The sequence below is a fragment of the Staurois parvus genome, unplaced genomic scaffold, assembly GCF_062004578.1.
Source record: "Staurois parvus isolate SC_StPar_1 unplaced genomic scaffold, SC_StPar_1.0 ptg000696l, whole genome shotgun sequence".
In the NCBI taxonomy this organism is placed as follows: Eukaryota; Metazoa; Chordata; class Amphibia; order Anura; family Ranidae; genus Staurois; species Staurois parvus.
In genome coordinates, this window is record NW_028318492.1 from 2,858,148 (window position 1) to 2,878,800 (window position 20,653).

Consider the following 20,653-nt stretch of genomic DNA (forward strand, 5'->3'; position numbering starts at 1 on the left):
AAAACATCATGCAGTATATATCCCTAAGCCTTCATGCACACGAGACGTTTTGATAACGCTGGTAACGTTAGCTATGTAAAGTCACGTTAAAAATGTGAGTTTTTCAGCTTTTTTTTTAGCGTTTTTGCATTAGCGTTTAGCAGCGTTTGTGGGTTTTTTAGTTTTCTTTTTACCACGTTTTGCCACGTTTTTCAGCGTTAGAGTGGTTTTACAGCTAAAAAACTCCTGAATAAACCCACTAGTCCTTTTTTTTTTCCAGCAAAAAAAACATTGATTACAGTCCATTTACCTTAGATTTTACGCCCCTTTAGGGTTAAGGACTGATACCTTTTTCATAGGCTTTTCTGAGTTTAGGCAAGGACACAGGGGCCCCGTGATCCCCTATTGCCCGGGGGCCCCATGAGTTGTCAGTCCGCCCCTGCTGGTAGGTTAATTGGATCCTGTCTAAATTGGCCCTTGTATATGAATGTAAGTTAGGGACTTTAGATTGTATGCCCCTTGAGGGTTAGGGACTGATGTGAATGTACAATATATATGTAAAGCGCTGCGTAAATTGACAGCACTATATAAGTACCTGAAATAAATAAATATCTGTGCATGGACACATAGGATAACATGCTGGGGGGTTTACTAGCTGTAGAAAAAAACGTCAAAAGCCAAAAACAGCAGCTGAAAAAAAGTGTGCATGAGGGCTTAGAGAACTGTTCCCTCTGTGCTGACAGGGTCACTTTACGTTGTGTGAAAGGATAATATGGAAGGGTGAAAGGGAGATATAATCGAAAAATCTTTGCAATGTTTTTTATAAATTCATCCCAAATTTATAGGGATCGAGGTAGCATTCAGCAAGTCATTTGTGGTGCTCATTCTTTGCTACCATCCTGTATAAAATGTGTCTTTGAATCATTCATTTACCTTCTGATTTTTGCAGCAGAACTTTTATATTTACTGCTTCTGGGCTATAGGCAGGTTCTTCTCTCACCTTCTCTTTAACCTGTAGAGCTAAGTACAACAAAAGTCAATTAAATTTCCACATTTTATATAATGCACGCAGGAATACAAACAGAGATATTCTTTCAATAAATAAATGTTCTATAGACATAAAAGACTAGAGGGGTAGTTCCCCCAATAAAACCCTAGTGCCAATAACACATAAATAGATCCATTGCATCAGATTGTATTGTGGATATGTGATTGGTTTGTGCAAGGTTGGTGCACACTGTCCTTTTTATGACAGCTTCTCTTTTTTAGCAAGTTTTTTTTTTTTTTTTTTTTTTTTCAAAAGGCAACAAATGTTTTATGTAAGGTAAAGGAATGTGTTTTATTCTCTTTTAAAATTAAAGCTTTTATTTTCCAGATTCACTGTGTACATAAGAAAGAACAGAAGACTTATTTTAACTTTTGAATTTCACTAAACTTTACATAACTGAGGAATATACTTTTTTGTAACCTGATATTCACGAATAAGCTTTACATCAGACAGCTTAAGTATTTACCTTTGTAGAGCATTTCATAATGGAGATGTAGTCAATTGTGCACCTAATATGTACTGCAATTTACTTCTAAGGAGCTTTGTTCACCATTAAAGCTGAAATTCAGGTATGGATTTTATTGCTAAAACAGCCAAAAAAATGGAGGGAATTAGGAATTTTACTTGATTGCCTAGTCACTAATTAAGTGTTGCCATCTTAACCTAAATATAATCTGTAAAAAACAATCAATCTTATTCAGAGGGTATGGAACAAGGGGTTACTATGACGGCAATTAAGGCTTCAATCAAAAATCATTCATATTAACTAATATATTATATTGATTTATTAAAGTGCAATAGAATTGACACAGTGTTCAATACTTTCAACATATAAAACACAATAACAATTCTAAAAACAATGTCACTATCTGAGCGTTCGGCCATCAATATATATATATATATATATATGATCAAGGAGCGCAGATGACTTACCGCATAGGTACTGATATCTCAAGAAGTGTATATACCCCATAGCCTAGGATCAACTCCTTTCTTCATCAAATTAGAAGTGACTGGGCAATGGAGATCTCCTCCCCCTTGGGGCTATCTCAATATTATGGGCGGAGATATATTGTCCCGATACGTAAGGTATTTCTGATGGCCATATGGACAGTGGCACTAGAACTGACTATCTGTGCAGTTTAATGTTGTTCCACAGTTTCCATGAGTGTCCACAGTTGTATTGCATTATTCCAAAATAAGCCAGATATTGTAAAGTTCCCAGTCGTGGGGTTGTCTACAGAAGTAATATAACATAAAGTATCCCACTTAGGAAAATGAACTCCAATAAGAGTAATGCCAGTTCAGTTTCAGTGCTGAGTGGCTCTATTGCTCAACCCCTATAATAGTCCAATAGGGGCAGGGGTGGACTGACAACTCATGGGGCCCCCGGGCAATAGAGGATCATGAGGTCCCTGTGTCCTTGCCCAAACTCAAAAAAGCCTATGAAAAAGGTACCAGGGGTATCTCATGGGGCCCACCTACTGACCCCGGGCCCTTGGGCAGTGCCCGAGTTTCTAAATGGTCAGTCCGCCCCTGAATAGGGGCAACATCCGAGTGCTGTGTTAGAGGCTTATTAAGCTCAAACCTTAAGGCAATTCATTAGGGGATCCTGACAAAGCTACACTTGTACATCACAGTACGTCACGTGATGTCATCACAGTACGCCCCCACGCCCAGACACCATGATGATGGAGAAAGTGGATAACAGAGGCCGAATGACTATTACTGAAACAACTATAAGCTGTGGATATCCCCTGGTGATTTGAGGAGGGAAAGGTCTGCAATGTGGTAAGACCATATTCCCACAATGTGGATGTGCATTGAATGAGGCCAGAGAATATTTCATACAGTGATACCGAATGGCTAAGCTTATAATGCTACATGGACATATTGGGGTTTATTTACTAAAGTTGGAGGGTGCAAAATCAGGCTCACTTCTGCATAGAAACCAATCAGCTTCTAACTTCAGCTTGTTCATTTAAGCTTTGGCAATAGAACCTGGAAGCTGATTGGTTTCTATGCAGAAGTGAGCCAGATTTTGCACTCTTCAGCTTTAGTAAATAAACCCCATTGGGTCTGGCTCCCCTGATGAATTGCCTTAAGGGTTGAGCTTAATAAGCCCCTAACACAGCACCTTGTGTAGTTTATGTATGGATCTCAAGCAGGGGCGGACTGACTATATGGAAACTCGGGCACTGCCCGAGGGCCCGGGGTCAGTAGGGGGCCCCATGAAATACCCCTGGTACCTTTTTCATAGGCTTTTTTGAGTTTGGGCAAGGACACAGGGGCCCCATGATCCCCCATTGCCCGGGGGCCCCATGGGTTGTCAGTCCACCCCTGGATCCAAGTCGTTCACATATAACAGCCTTTATACAATCATTTATAATATAATGAGTAGTGGTTAAGCTAAAACTGTTCTTCGCAGTTTTCTGAAATTGCCTAGTATAGCGTTGTTTAAATTAGAAGTCTAGTGCCTGTCTTTGGAAAAAACACACACATTTGTTTGAAAACGCTAACACCCAGACCAAACAGAGCTTACAACAGCTATAGCAGTATGTATGTTAAGAATAGGGATGCAAGGCAATTTTCCAGTGACTTGGTTTATATTTACAACCTCTGACTTTTATGTCTCCTTAGATGGTCTGATTGCAGTTAACCAATCATACACAGACGGTGTACTAAATCCTAGAGTTCACTATATGTCTTTCTACTTATTTCAGTATTATACAGGAAACACACACAAAAAAAGCATTAAGTATTCTGAAGATCTGCACAATCCATCAGCGGAATCTACTCAGGATTTTAAGGAACGTTTGCCAGGAATAATGGAATAATGGGATAACATGCACTGTTGGGGCCTGTTGGAGCCTTTCACACCTGCTATCTAAACATTTTCAGGGAAACTGTTGGGGCCCTTCACACCTGCTATCTAAGCATTTTCAAGGAAACTGTTGGGGCCCTTCACACCTGCTATCTAAGCATTTTAAAGGAAACTGTTAGTGCCCTTCAAGGAAACTGTTAGGGCCTTTCACACCTGCTATCTAAGCAATTTTAAGGAAACTGTTGGGGCCCTTCAAATAAACTGTTGGGGCCTTTCACACCTTCTGTCTATGAATTTTCAAGGAAACTGTTGGGGCCCTTCACATCTGCTATCTAAGCATTTTCAAGGAAACTGTTGTGGCCCTTTAAGGAAACTGTTGGGGCCCTTCACACCTGCTAACTAAGCATTTTTAAGGAAACTGTTGGGGCCCTTCACACCTTCTATCTATGCATTTTCAAGGAAACTGTTGGGGCCCTTCACATCTGCTATCTAAGCATTTTCAAGGAAACTGTTGTGGCCCTTTAAGGAAACTGTTGGGACCCTTCACACCTGCTATCTAAGAATTTTCAAGGAAACTGTTGGGGCCTTTTAAGGAAACTGTTGGGGTCCTTCACACATGCTATCTAAGCATTTTCAAGGAAACTGTTGGGGCCTTTCAAGGAAACTGTTGGGGCCCTTCACACCTTCTATCTATGCATTTTCAAGGAAACTGTTGGGGCCCTTCACATCTGCTATCTAAGCATTTTCAAGGAAACTGTTGTGGCCCTTTAAGGAAACTGTTGGGGCCCTTCACACCTGCTATCTCAGCATTTTCAAGGAAACTGTTGGGGCCTTTCAAGGAAACTGTTGGGGCCCTTCACACCTGCTATCTAAGCATTTTCAAGGAAACTGTTGGGGCCTTTCACACCCGCTATCTAACCAATTTCAAAGAAATTGTTGGAGCCCTTCAAGGAAACTGTTAGGGCCCTTCACACCTGCTATCTAAGCATTTTCAAGGAAACTGTTGGGGCCCTTCAAAGAAACTGTTAAGGCCTTTCACACCTGCTATCTAAACATTTTCAAGGAAACTGTTGGGGCCTTTCAAGGAAACTGTTGGGGCCCTTCACACCTTCTATCTATGCATTTTCAAGGAAACTGTTGGGGCCCTTCACATCTGCAATCTAAGCATTTTCAAGGAAACTGTTGTGGCCCTTTAAGGAAACTGTTGGGGCCTTTCAAGGAAACTGTTGGGGCCCTTCACACCTGCTATCTAAGCATTTTCAAGGAAACTGTTGGGGCCCTTCACACAAGCTATCTAAGCAATTTCAAAGAAATTGTTGGAGCCCTTCAAGGAAACTGTTAAGGCTCTTCACATCTGCTATCTAAGTATTTTGAAGGAAACTGTTGGGGCCCTTCAAGGAAATTGTTAAGGCCCTTCACACCTGCTATCTAAGCAATTTCAAGGAAACTGTTGGGGCCCTTCAAAGAAACTATTGGGGACTTTCACACCTTCTATCTAAACATTTTCAAGGAAACTGTTGGGGCCCTTCACACCTTCTATCTATGAATTTGAATATGAATTCAATACTGCATGTTGAAATGCGTTTTTATTACAAAATACATGAACAATAGTTTTAAAAAAACATTTCAAATATACTGTATGTCTTTAAAAATACAAATCTACATTTTTGGAATGCATTTACAAATATATGTAAAAAATAAATGTTAAAATGCCTTTTTTATATGTTAAAAAAATCTGAAGAATATATTTAAAAAAATATATATATTTTTAAAAATATATTCTTCAGATTCCTGCATTCCTATGGAAAACGGCGTTTCGGTTTACAAATTTATCGCAATACGAAAAGTCCCACGGAACAAATTAAATTCGTAAACTGAGGTACGCCTGTATAATGTAAATCTGCATCTCAGCAATGGGAAGTGCTAAAAATGGCAAAGCTTTAATATCATGTTTTGGATCTATTCATCTCTGAGTAGCTTAAAAAGAACCTTGCACCTTGCTATACAGATTGAAAAGCAGCCTTCCCAATAACTCTCTCTAAGTGCCCATTGACACTGGAACTTGGAGCTGGAAAGCCGCTTTCTATGCACATTTTTGCACCATGTTTCAAACACACGTCTGTGTGAGATCTGCTATGGGTATCAATAGATTCCTAACGACATCCCAAACTCAGAATGTGTTTGCCGGCACAGGACTGCATAGTAGTGCAGTACCATGCAATCTGGTTGTTGTGCTTTTTTAAAAGTAGTGAGTGCGTATACTGCTTTTGGTGCAATCCAGTATGATTTCAGCCCATTCAAATGAATGGTCTGAAAATGGCATGATAAAATGCACAGGAATTGCACAGGGATGTAAAGCATGTTTCTGTGTGATTCCGGAGTGAACTGACACTAAGGGGTTTATTTACTAAAGCTGGAGAGTGCAAAATCAGGCTCACTTCTGCATAGAAACCAATCAGCTTCTAACTTCAGCTTGTCCAATGAAGCTTTGGCAATAAAACCTGGAGGCTGATTGGTTCCTATGCAGAAGTCAGCCTGATTTTTGCACTCTCCAGCTTTAGTTAATAAACCCCTAAATGTTTTTGTAATTAAAAGCATGCTTGCAAGTACATTAAATCCAGCTTTGTGCTCTTCACAGCCAACATTCTCTGGATGTCTCTTTCTGATTTTTGCAGCTGGCACCACTAAATCTTGCATATTATTATTATTATACAGGATTTATATAGCGCCAACATCTTTCTCAAATTTGACTGCAAAAGTGGAAATACATCAGTGATAGGAAAAGATGAGCTGTTGGTAATACTGGTGACCAGTTCTTTGTCCTTTGTCTGCCTTTTTCTGGCTACAGACACCTGAGTTCAGTTCCTTTTTTTTATTATTATTATTGTTATTATTATATTATATTATTATTATACAGGATTTATATAGCGCCAACAGTTTGCACAGCACTTTACAAAATGAAGGTAGACATTACAGTTACAATACAATTTGGTACAAGAGGAAACAGAGGGCATTGCTCATTAGAGCTTACAATCTAAGATGTTCAGATAAAGATCTGATGCTATGTAATGTCAAAATGGTTTGATGCTTTGGTCACATTGAAACACTGTCTCCTAGGGTGTGTGACAAGGTTATCCCAGGAGGCAATAGGTGGCCAATTCACTCTCACCTACGTGAAGAAACACTATTAAAGTGGTAATAAACTCAAAAGCAAATATTTAGTATATTCCTGCTTACCAATTCTTAGATGTGGTGGCTGCATTACTTTTCTTGTTTAGGCTTTTGTTCCTTTATTTTTACCTGGTGATCCTGCCAGTTAGTGTGTTTGTTTTCAACAGAGTAGCTGTCCTGCAGACAGGGCTGTGGATAAGGGGCTACCACCAGTCCTCCTGTATGGGGCCCAAGCTGGCAGGGGGGCCAGGCAGCTGGGTGAATCGAATGTGGGCTGGGCAGGAAGTGTGATCAACACAGCAGGAGGGCAATTACTAGAACCAATCCTCTGTATGGCTCTCTCTGCAGCAACTAAAAGCTGGCTTCTTTTCCTCTCCCTGCTGCTGGCAGCTGCTGCAGAGAGAGGGGGGATCAGTTCCAGCAATTGCCCCCCGCCACACCCATCACCCTCCCTTTGCACTATACATTTCTCCCTACTGCCCAGGCCCCCCCTGTGTGCCCCCACCCCCACAGTGCTGCCAGCTTCCCTCCTCTCCTTTCCACTGGCAGCTGCAAGCACACAACAGGATCCTTGAGGATGAAGACTGGGGGAAGGGCTGGTAAATATGTTACCAGCCCCTTATTTCCTGAATGAGCACAATGAGTGATCAGTACTGATCACTCAATGTGTTCATTCATAGCTGAAGCATAGTAACCTTTTTTTTTTTTAAAGGGGAGGGCCCTGTCACATTGGCTGTATGGGGCCCCGTGGTTTCTATCAGCAGCCCTGCCTGCAGATGTAGCAGTTAAGAGTGGCAGGGTGCTTACACTGATCTACTTTTATTTATTTGTAAAATCTTAATCCAAAAAGGGAAAAAAAATTTGCTATACTGGCTCAAAAGCTGGAGTTTAGCTATATTTTGTTACGTCTATCTAAATGTGCTAGTCATTCTAATACTACTGACTGACAGTGTGGCTGTCCAAAGGTGTCTCTGTTGCTCCTTAATAGGTACTCTAATACCGAAGGTGTGTTACTGGCCAGATCATTAGGTGAAAACAGAGGGGAAAAAAGCCTAAAAAAGAAAACTAATGCAGCCAACACATCAAATGGTTGGTAAGTTGCATTTTTGGCTTAGGGTTTAATACTGCTTTAACATGCTTTGTTTAAATTTTAGAGAGCATAAGGGAATGTTATAACCCCTGTAACTTATTTGCCATCTGTATTTTATTGGGGAGATGTCTCTTCACTCCCTGTCCAATAGCCAAAACAAGAAGTGACAGACTGTAACGGAACCGGACCCCGACTGCGCTAGGGTATTTCCGTTAGACTCCCGCTTCCCTGTCCAAACACAGATCCCCAGACACCACCGCTGACCATACAGGAAATTGACAGCACCAGACTCTTCTTAAGACAGGAAGTCAACTGCTTTATTTTAACACAAGATATATACACAGGGCGGGGAAATACAACCAGGAACAGGAAACACATCATCAGGCTGACCCATCAGGGGGAAGGGCTGCCAGAAACACCCCCCACCAAACCAAGACACACAATAGAACAAAGGGATAACCACTTGGCAGTAGACAATACAGGAACAGATAAATCCCATAATAGTTTGCTGGCCAGCAAGACACAATAGAACAATGGGATGCAGCACATGGCAGTGAACAATGGACATTCCACTCTGTACCCCTAACAGGGTGGCTTACACATAAGAGGAACATGAGCTGAGATAGGGGTCCCCCCACCCCCAAAAGTTACTCTCGTCACACAGACGGCGCTAAAAACGCGGATGAGTGTTGGTGCTTTTATCAAATGGTTGTCACCAGTGTCACCGTGGGCCATGCGCTCCCGGCTAAAGAAGGAAACAGCGGTCTGATGCTGGATTAATTTATAAGAAAGACAATAAAAACCTAATCAGTGTTCTAATCCCTCTCCACTCTATCTAAAACTAAAAGTTTGGCCTTTAGTTATAATTTATGAATAAGGTATAAAATATGAAAAAAGGTACTTACATTGCATAAACTTTCTGCGACTGTGAAAGAAGGAGTGTGGAGAAAGGAGGTGTCACTTATTTTATACGGAAAAGTCATCAATTATTTGCTTATCGTCACTGCAAGGGTACATTTTTCAGAAAGTGCCCACATTGGGCTGCCAAGCTATTAGTAAACGGGGAGCAAATTGCTGTTATGCTAACAACTATGGCTGTAAAAAGTTTTTAATCTGAATATATTTTGGCATCTGCACACCAGGAGCTCTATAGGCAGAACACTTCTGTGCATATGGCAGCCATTAACTTAATGGAAAGGTTTTTTTCTTGGCATTCCACAGAATTCCAAAACTCTTACATTTCATGTCTTTAATGAACATATAAGCCATAAATAAGGGCTGTTTCCAATGCTGAAAAGTCAGTCCGAAATGTATCCTTGCATAATGTATTCCACAGCATGGAGATCAATGGCTTAGCTAAATGCACACCATTTATATTGTACTGTAGAAAGATAAACCACTGCTATAATATGATTCATCAATTGCAGTGTTAAGTTTATTGCATTTATAACTAAAATGGTAATGAAATAAAAAGAAACATATGGACATTTCATTTTTCATTAGCCTCCCAAGTAAATAAGAATACATTTCATAGAAAACTACCCACATAGAAGAAAAATATATTTGAAATATATTTTAAAAATATTCTTCCCAAATATATTGACATATATTTGAAATGCTACACTTTTGGCCATATTCAATATATTTCAATAAATAATTATATATATATATATATATATACTGCGTATTGAAATGCGTTTTTACAAAATATATGAAAAATATTTTTTAAAATACATTTCAAATATACTGTATGTCTTTTTATTTCAATATTTTTATTGAAAAGTAAGATACAAGAGCACAAATATGGAAACACAGCCCACCTACATGGTGAGTTGAGGCGAATAAACAGGTCCATGCGTATATAGGCACATAAGAGGCATTAATCAGTGTACTGTATGTCTTTAAAAATACAACTCTACATTTTTGGAATGCATTTAAAAATATATGTAAACTATATGTTAAAATTACTTTTTTGTATGTTAAAAAACAGTGCAGAATATATTTAAAATATATATATTTTTAATATATATATTTGTAATTAGCTGCAATTGGCCACAGCTAATCATATGACACAGATGGGCTGTGGATGGACCAGTCCGTGCATGTGATTACTGTGACCAATCACAGCTAGTGACACAATTGTATACAATGGATGGCATGAAAGGAAGCCATCCATTGTTTACAATTGTCATGTGACCTGCTGTGATTAGGTCACATGGTACTGGCAACGGGCAGGTGCACAGATCTATTATTGGCTGTATGTGAGGTACACAGCCAGTGACAGATCTTGCCACAGCGCGGCCCTGCGGACACACGTGAGGCACGATCAGGGAAGGATGTCATGATGCCCACCCGGATCGACAAGAGTCCCAAGAAGAGCTCTGAGAGCTGACTGGAGGGAAGGGACACACCCCCCTCCACACAGCACACAGGAATAGAGCTGAGGCTGTCAATCACAGACTGTGCCCTCCCCTATAACCATTTTTCTCTTGGTGTCAGGAAAACTAGTCAGAGGTGACTCATGATTATAGCAGAGGAATGAAACAGCAGACAGAAATGTGTGCTCTGGATCTAGACATGCACACACTAAAGAGGGATGTGCTTTGCTCATATTTCATGTCTGAGGTTTACAACCAATTTAATGCATTTAAACCATTTTAGCCTGTACAACCACTTTAAAAGTAGACTAGCACCAGCAGCCATGCCCAGCACACCCACAGCATTTCCTGCAGCAGGTGAGTTTACATTGCATTGGGACAGGGCCTTCTAATTTTCGTGAACGGGCGCAGTTTTACTAGTCTGTTCATAAAGAAGGAGGAACTACACTTTATTGAATGATATTCATATGCTCTAGCTGGGCATTGGGCAGCGGGTAGCACAAGGGAATAATTATAGGCAGATCATCTCCTAAAAAAATAAAATGTTCCTAGTGGAAGTAAACATCTGTTTATGCCAGGCTGCATACAATCCTAAAGCACACATTTGTATACACGGTAGTGTTTTTTTGGTTTCATTTTTTGTCTGATTGTAGAAATTAGGTCTTCAAATTTGAACATAAACATAAGTGGTGTGTACAGAGATCTGGCTTGGGAAATACTTGCAGATAAACATTTTTAAATTTGGATGTTCTCTTCCTTACATGCAGACATTTTGTAAATATTGTTTTATTGCTTTCTTATTTTTTTAGGCTCCATGCACATTGGGCATTTTAATAATTCTGGTAACAGTAGCTGTGTAAAGTCACCTTAAAAACATGAGTTTTTTTAGCATTTTTGTATTAGTACTTAGCTGTGTTTTGCCACTTTTTTTTAGATTTTTTTGACCAATAAAAAAATATTTTTTGGATCGAAAAAAATCCAAAAACTGTGGTTTGCCGCAATTTACCACGTTTACTGTGTTTTTCAGAGTTAGAGTAGTTTTACAGCTAAAAGAACTCCTCTAGAAGCCCACTAGATCTGGGTTTTTTTTTCCAGCCAAAAAACATCCCTGCCAAAAAATGCTGATTACAGTGTGCATGGACACATAGGGTAACATGCTGGGGGGTTTACTGGCTGTAGAAAAAAAATGTCAAAAGTCAAAAACAGCAGCTGTAAAAATGTCAAGTGTGCATGAGGACTTAAGTGTTAAGGTTTCCCTGTTTGAACACAATACACTGACATGTTAGGGTTGTCCTCAGATTTTTTGAAACTGAAGTTACTTAAAGTGATAATAAATGTTTTTTTTTTATTTTACTTACAGGTAAGCTTATAACAAAGCTTACCTGTAGGCAGGGCCGTGGATAAGGGGGTTCCACCAGTCCTCATGTACGGGGCCAAGGCCAGCATGGGGGCCCAGGCAGCTGGGCGAAAGTGAGTATGATCACTACGGTGGGGGGATAAATTACTGGACCAGTCCCCTGTATGGCTCTCTCTGCAGCAGCTTCTATTCCTCTCCCTCCCGCTGGCTTTCAGCTGCCCCATACAGGGGATCATTTCCAGGAATTGATCCCCACCACCCCCCGCACCCATCACCTTCCCTGTGCACCATACATTTCCCCCTGCTGCCCAGGTCCAACTGTGTGCCCCCAGCCCCGCAGTGCTGCCGGCTTCCCTCTTCTCCTACCCATGGACACAGTAGGATCTGTCAGGATGGTAAGTGGGGGAAGGGTCTGGTAAATATGTCACATTTACCAGCCCGTTGCTTTCCTGAATGAACACAATCAGTTATCAGTACTGATCAATCACTGTGTCCATAACTGAAGCAGAGTAAACTGTTTTTTTTGGGGGGACCCTGTCAGGTTGGCTGTATGGGGCCCCATGGTTTCTAACAGCTGCCCTGCCTGTAGGTAAAATAGATATCTCCTAAATGTGCACTGTTTAAGAGATATTCTCTCTTTTTTAAGCCAGCAGATGCAGGAATGGTGTACCTGTGCTGCTCCTTCAGAGCTGTGTGCCGTGGCCCAAGGCTCCTGCGTGCATGCTCGGGAGTGATGTTATCGTGGCTGGCGGTCGGTCAGTCAGTTGGAGCTTGCAAACCCGGAAGGAAGACGGGGTGAAGATGGAAGCCTCTAGAGCGGTGACAGCACTCTGCTGGAGGGCTTTGTTTTAGGGTAAGTTCTACATAATGTGCTAGTATGCAATGCATTACCTTGCAGGGGACTTTTTTTTTCTTTCCTGTGGTTTATTACCTCTTTAAAGAGGGATTAGAGCACTGTCTTGGTTTTTATTGCTCTCTGTGGCCCCATTAGGGAGATTCACCCTTTCTTTTTATCCTGTTTATTGTTATCACTAAAGGTGAAAGAAAAAATGTTTGGATTGTCACCAGAACAGGAATAGGGGTGAAATCTGGTTCTGGTGACCCTGGTGACAACCACAAATCTCTCTCATTTTGAAGAAATTTCCTCTCACTTCCTGCCATGTGCTATGGAACAGGAGTTGATGTGAAATCTCCCCCCAAAATGGTAGAAATCTCAATATGCATAGATGGGAAAAAACAGAAAGGGCTATAATGCTCCCTTACTCTATCCAAAATGAAAAGGGTTTTGCCTGTAGTTCTACTTTAAAGCAGAGCTAAACTATAACTGAGCAGCACAAACTGAAAAATGCTATTTCATTCCTTTTTAATAGTCAAAGCAAACTCACCCATCCATCCATGTCTCCATGTTTTAGTTTATTGATATATCACTTTGAAAAACACCCCCTAGTATTATTAGACATGGCAAGGCAGATGATTGTTGTAGCATTTACTTCTGTGAATCCATCTACCTTAGCTCAGGTATACAGGCAGAAGGGTGTGCTTAGCTGAGAAAGCTCCTCCTCCAGATGAAAGAAAAGAATGCCAAGAAGACTCCTGGCATGCATTACATTATTTTGGTCTAGGCCAAAAACCAGGAAGCAACTGAAAAAATGTAAACCAAAAAAAAAAATTAAAACAAGCAAGTAAAATATACCTTCTTATCTGTATATTAATACTAGCAGCTAGAGATGAGCGAATCGAAGTATCCGAAGTGGAATTCGAGTCGAATATCGGAAAAATTTCGATTCGTGCCGAATCCGAAAAACAGCCTAATTCGGACGCGCGAATCGAAATTTTTCCGAAAATGGCGGCTGACATGTGCGGCGACGGAGCGGGGATGTCGGGGAAGGCGCGCAGACAAGGCGCGCTGCCCCATAATGCATTCCTCAACGACATGTGATCGCATCAGCCAATCAGCAGCCAGCCAGCCAGCACTGTGTAATGGTCGAGGTATATATAGCGGCCATTTTGGAAATCTTCATTTGCCTGCAGTCATTGAACAGAGGCAGACCGCTCTGTACTAGGGACAGGGACAGAGTTAGGGCCACAGAAACGAGAATTGGGGACAGAGAGAAGTTACTTAGGGACAGAGAACCATTACTCAGGGACACAGTCTTGTTAATGAGGGCGACAGAATCGTTATTTAGGGACAAAGAAACGCTAGTTAGGGCCACAGAATTCATACTCAGGGACAGACAGAATTTTCACTCAGTGCCAGAGAATTGTTACTTAGGGCCACAGAAACGTTATTAGGGCCACAGAATTTTTACTCAGGGACAGACAGAATTGTTACTGAGTGCCAGAGAATTGTTACTCAGGGACAGACAGAATTGTTACTGAGTGCCAGAGAATTCTTACTCAGGGCCACAGAATTCATTCTCAGGGACAGACAGAATTGTTACTCAGGGACAGACAGAATTGTTACTGAGTGCCAGAGAATTGTTACTCAGGGACAGACAGAATTGTTACTGAGTGCCAGAGAATTGTTACTCAGGGACAGACAGAATTGTTACTGAGTGCCAGAGAATTGTTACTCAGGGACAGACAGAATTGTTACTGAGTGCCAGAGAATTGTTACTCGCACAGACACAAAATTGTTATTGCACAGACACAGAATTGTTACTCGCACAGACAGAATTGTTACTCAGGGCCACAGAATTCATACTCAGGGACAGACAGAATTGTTACTGAGTGCCAGAGAATTGTTACTCAGGGACAGACAGAATTGTTACTGAGTGCCAGAGAATTGTTACTCAGGGACAGACAGAATTGTTACTGAGTGCCAGAGAATTGTTACTCAGGGACAGACAGAATTGTTACTGAGTGCCAGAGAATTGTTACTCGCACAGACACAAAATTGTTACTTGCACAGACACAGAATTGTTACTCGCACAGACACAGAATTGTTACTCAGGGCCACAGAATTCATACTCAGGGACAGACAGAATTGTTACTGAGTGCCAGAGAATTGTTACTCAGGGACAGACAGAATTGTTACTGAGTGCCAGAGAATTGTTACTCAGGGACAGACAGAATTGTTACTGAGTGCCAGAGAATTGTTACTCGCACAGACACAAAATTGTTACTTGCACAGACACAGAATTGTTACTCGCACAGACACAGAATTATTACTCAGGGCCACAGAATTCATACTCAGGGACAGACAGAATTGTTACTGAGTGCCAGAGAATTGTTACTCAGGGACAGACAGAATTGTTACTGAGTGCCAGAGAATTGTTACTCAGGGACAGACAGAATTGTTACTGAGTGCCAGAGAATTGTTACTCGCACAGACACAAAATTGTTACTTGCACAGACACAGAATTGTTACTCGCACAGACACAGAATTGTTACTGAGTGCCAGAGAATTGTTACTCAGGGACAGACAGAATTGTTACTGAGTGCCAGAGAATTGTTACTCAGGGACAGACAGAATTGTTACTGAGTGCCAGAGAATTGTTACTCAGGGACAGACAGAATTGTTACTGAGTGCCAGAGAATTGTTACTCGCACAGACACAAAATTGTTACTTGCACAGACACAGAATTGTTACTCGCACAGACACAGAATTGTTACTCAGGGCCACAGAATTCATACTCAGGGACAGACAGAATTGTTACTGAGTGCCAGAGAATTGTTACTCAGGGACAGACAGAATTGTTACTGAGTGCCAGAGAATTGTTACTCAGGGACAGACAGAATTGTTACTGAGTGCCAGAGAATTGTTACTCGCACAGACACAAAATTGTTACTTGCACAGACACAGAATTGTTACTCGCACAGACACAGAATTGTTACTCAGGGCCACAGAATTCATACTCAGGGACAGACAGAATTGTTACTGAGTGCCAGAGAATTGTTACTTAGGGACAGACAGAATTGTTACTGAGTGCCAGAGAATTGTTACTCAGGGACAGACAGAATTGTTACTGAGTGCCAGAGAATTGTTACTCGCACAGACACAAAATTGTTACTTGCACAGACACAGAATTGTTACTCGCACAGACACAGAATTGTTACTCAGGGCCACAGAATTCATACTCAGGGACAGACAGAATTGTTACTGAGTGCCAGAGAATTGTTACTCAGGGACAGACAGAATTGTTACTGAGTGCCAGAGAATTGTTACTCAGGGACAGACAGAATTGTTACTGAGTGCCAGAGAATTGTTACTCAGGGACAGACAGAATTGTTACTGAGTGCCAGAGAATTGTTACTCAGGGACAGACAGAATTGTTACTGAGTGCCAGAGAATTGTTACTCGCACAGACACAAAATTGTTACTTGCACAGACACAGAATTGTTACTCGCACAGACACAGAATTGTTACTCAGGGCCACAGAATTCATACTCAGGGACAGACAGAATTGTTACTGAGTGCCAGAGAATTGTTACTCAGGGACAGACAGAATTGTTACTGAGTGCCAGAGAATTGTTACTCAGGGACAGACAGAATTGTTACTGAGTGCCAGAGAATTGTTACTCGCACAGACACAAAATTGTTACTTGCACAGACACAGAATTGTTACTCGCACAGACACAGAATTGTTACTGAGTGCCAGAGAATTGTTACTCAGGGACAGACAGAATTGTTACTGAGTGCCAGAGAATTGTTACTCAGGGACAGACAGAATTGTTACTGAGTGCCAGAGAATTGTTACTCAGGGACAGACAGAATTGTTACTGAGTGCCAGAGAATTGTTACTCGCACAGACACAAAATTGTTACTTGCACAGACACAGAATTGTTACTCGCACAGACACAGAATTGTTACTCAGGGCCACAGAATTCATACTCAGGGACAGACAGAATTGTTACTGAGTGCCAGAGAATTGTTACTCAGGGACAGACAGAATTGTTACTGAGTGCCAGAGAATTGTTACTCGCACAGACACAAAATTGTTACTTGCACAGACACAGAATTGTTACTCGCACAGACACAGAATTGTTACTCAGGGCCACAGAATTCATACTCAGGGACAGACAGAATTGTTACTGAGTGCCAGAGAATTGTTACTCAGGGACAGACAGAATTGTTACTGAGTGCCAGAGAATTGTTACTCAGGGACAGACAGAATTGTTACTGAGTGCCAGAGAATTGTTACTCGCACAGACACAAAATTGTTACTTGCACAGACACAGAATTGTTACTCGCACAGACACAGAATTGTTACTCGCACAGACACAGAATTGTTACTCAGGGCCACAGAATTCATACTCAGGGACAGACAGAATTGTTACTGAGTGCCAGAGAATTGTTACTCAGGGACACCTAATCGTTGAATTAAATAGTATGTCAGACAACATGCAGAGGAGTGGCAGAGGAGGCAATGTTTTAGGAGCGAGCAGACGTGGCAGCAGAGGAAGGGGTCGAGGCAGCAGTATTCGCAGCCAGAGGCCAGTGCTCCCGGTGTCATCCAGCGGTCGTGTCTCCACCGACAACCCTGCCGTCATTGATTGGTTGGCTCGGTCGTCTTCCTCTTCCCAGGTCACCTCTGACACCTACAGCCAACGGTCGGTGGGTACGTCAGACACAACCGTTAGTTGGCATGGCCCGGGAGCAAGCCCACTGAAATCACGTGTCCTCTACCTGCCCCTGTCCTTTGCTGTTCCCTCACCAAGCGAAGTATCGCATGCTGTGGGCTCAGCCCCACTGTACAGTGAGGAAGAGCTAACAGAGGGCGGTCAGGAACGGGGGGAGACATCGGCCTTTTCAGCAGCCAAGCGAACAAGTACTGGCGAGGAGAGTGGCTCGGTAGCCGGTCTAGAGACAGGTCTGTCTCCTGACCCAGACGCAGCCGAGGGGGCTAGTAGTGAGGCGGAGACCCTACTTGATGATGAGGAGGTTGATCGCACTTGGCAGCCTCGTCGTCATCAGGCAATTTCTTCCGCATCATCAGGAGAAGAGGGTGGCAGCTTGGCAGCGAGCAAAACAGTCGGTGGGTTGCCCAGGAGACAGCAGCAGGGTCGCATCAGTGTCAGTGGAGCCAAACGTCCACGGAGTAGAGCACCAGCTCCACTGCAGCCTACCACCACGGCCAGTAGTGGTGCCGGTGCGCACGGAGGAAGTAGCAGTCAGCCAGTGAAGAGTAGCGGGGGCAAAGTTTCCTACTCGGTGGTGTGGCAATTTTTCCTCAAGCCGCCCGAGGAAGTAAACGTAGCCGTATGTCGACTATGTGGCCAGAAATGCAAGCGTGGCCAGGGGGCCCATGTTGGGACTACAGCGTTGCGTCAGCATATGCAGCGTCACCATTCGGTGGCCTGGGAAAACCGTGATAAACATACGGCGGTTCTGCCTGCCCCAGCCCCCGCTCCATCACCCGCTCCGTTACTTGCTCCGTCACCCGACGTCGTCAATCGCCCTCTATCAGCCAGTCAAGGCTCCAACACCTCTGCTGAGGGGAGTTGTCGCTCGTTGGCATCTTCCGCTCGTTCAGATGCTCCTTCTCCTGCTACTCCTCTTCTCGGATTCCGTCAACAGTCTTTCTTGGAATCCGTATCCAAGAGACAACAGTTTGCGAGCACGCACCCGACGGTGCAAAAGCTGAACGTCCTCCTGTCCAAGTTGCTGGTGCTGCAGTCCCTCCCTTTCCAACTGGTGGACTCAGCACCTTTCCGAGAAATGATGGCTTGTGCCGCGCCGCGGTGGAGAGTGCCAAGCCGTCATTTCTTTGCCCAAAAGGCAGTGCCAGCCCTGCATTCACATGTAGAAGAGATGGTGGGCCAGTCTTTGAGCATGTCGGTCTCTGCCAAAGTGCACGGCAGCGCCGACGTGTGGAGCTGTAACTACGGTCAGGGACAGTACATGTCATTTACGGCCCACTGGGTGAACGTGGTGCCGGCACAGCCGCACCAGCAACTTGGACAGGTCACGACGCTTTTGCCTCCACGTTTGCACGTCCTTGGTCCAGCAAGCATGTCCGCCTCTACCACCTCTTTTTCCGCCGTGTCCTCAGCCGCCACCCCCGTGCCAAGTCCCATTACCCGACCGGCATATCACATGTGCAGGGCGCAACGGTGTCACGCTGTGCTGCACCTGGTATGCCTTGGCGAACGTAGTCACACAGGGGAGGAACTGCTGAGTGTAATGAACAGAGAAATCGACAGATGGCTGTCTCCGCGCAAACTAAAAATCGGAACCATGTTGACTGACAACGGAAAGAACATGGTGTCTGCTCTGCGTCAAGGAAGGTTGTGCCATGCGCCATGCATGGCTCACGTGTTCAATCTGGTTGTCAAGCGGTTCCTAAAATCCACCATCCCACTGCAAGACATCCTTAAAATGTCACGTAAACTGTGCATGCATTTCAGCCATTCCTACACCGCAAAGAACACCCTCATTGAGCTGCAGCGGCAGAACGGAATTCCACAGCATCGCCTGATCTGCGACGTTGCAACAAGGTGGAATTCAACCCTACACATGTTAGACCGCCTTTACGAGCAGCGAAAGGCCATCACCGATTTCCTGATGTTACAAGCGGATAAAGGTACTCCCCTGTGTAACTTAGATGTCAGCCATTGGCAGCTCATGCGTGACACCTGCCGCTTGCTCAGGCCCTTTGAGGAGGCCACGCTATTCGTGAGTCGGCAGGACTATGGGATGAACGACGTCATTCCTCTGTTGCACGTCCTGGAACAAATGCTGTTAACAATGGCTGGTCAGGGTGCGGTAGACGTGGCGCACAGATCTCAACGCCACATGACCCCTGTGGGGGCAGGACAGGAAGAAGAGGAGGAGGTAGAGGAGGACATTTGTGCTCAGGAATTATTGAGTGAAATGGGTGGTTTTTCCACTCAGCGGACAGGAGTGGAGGAGCAGGAGCATCTGGTAGAGGAGGAGGAGGAGGAGACAGAGGACCCAGACGCACCGTGGCAGTATGCTGTGGAGATGGAGGCAGGGAGTCCCTCGCATTCCTTGGCACAAATGGCCCATAGCATGCTCGGTTGCTTGCGTAGCGACAGCCGAATAATAACCATCAGACAGAGGGATGACTTTTGGCTGTCCACCTTGTTGGACCCTCGCTACCGGTCCAAAATGGTGGCCTTTTTCACACCTGCTGAGAGGGAGGCCAAAATTACGTACTATAAAAACCACCTATGTAGTCAGTTGGTCTCTGCCTTTGTGCGCCAACGTCCATCCTCAGACACTGTGGGCCCTGTGCGCTCGCGTTCCGCTGGCATGGCAGCAGGGGAGGGGTGGGGTGGTAGGAGCAGTGGCAGCTCCACCAGCAGCGGCTGCCTCAGTCTGCAGTCGATGATGAGTAGCTTTCTTCACCAGCGCAGTGAGGAAACTACTAACCAGCCGCAGCAGCAGCAGCAGCATCAGGTGGACCTGGAGCAGGAGCTCAAACAACAGGCTTGGGCCTACTTGGACAGCACCCTGCCAACCGAGGTAGACAATCCCCTTGACTACTGGGCAACGAAACTTGACCTTTGGCCCCAACTAGCTGAATTTGCCCTTGAAAGGCTGTCATGCCCGGCCAGTAGCGTGGCATCGGAGCGCGTGTTTAGTGCGGCAGGAGGTATTGTAACTCCGCGGAGGACACGACTGTCCACCCAAAGTGTGGAGAGACTCACGTTTGTGAAAATGAATCAGGCGTGGATTAGTCTGGATTTCAAACCACCAGTTCCTGACACAACTGACTAAATCCGCCATGAATCATGCCTCAAACATGTGCCACTTTCAGGTCTCCTCACACTGCTGGTGTGTTTAATTTTTTGACATAGGGTGCTGGCAGATTACGGGCCTCCTATAGCTGCTGCCAGG

At 43.7% G+C, this 20,653-nt stretch overlaps 1 protein-coding gene across 1 annotated transcript in view; it reads right to left on the reverse strand.

The window, feature by feature from the left end:
* The window catches only part of EGFL6 (EGF like domain multiple 6), a 152,370-nt gene that overhangs the window by 14,540 nt on the left and 117,177 nt on the right, over nucleotides 1–20,653 (reverse strand). Inside the window, exon 9 of the mRNA XM_089652992.1 lies at nucleotides 913–999. Coding sequence (XP_089509118.1) covers nucleotides 913–999 — 87 coding nt within the window. The remainder of the gene's footprint in view (nucleotides 1–912; nucleotides 1,000–20,653) is intronic.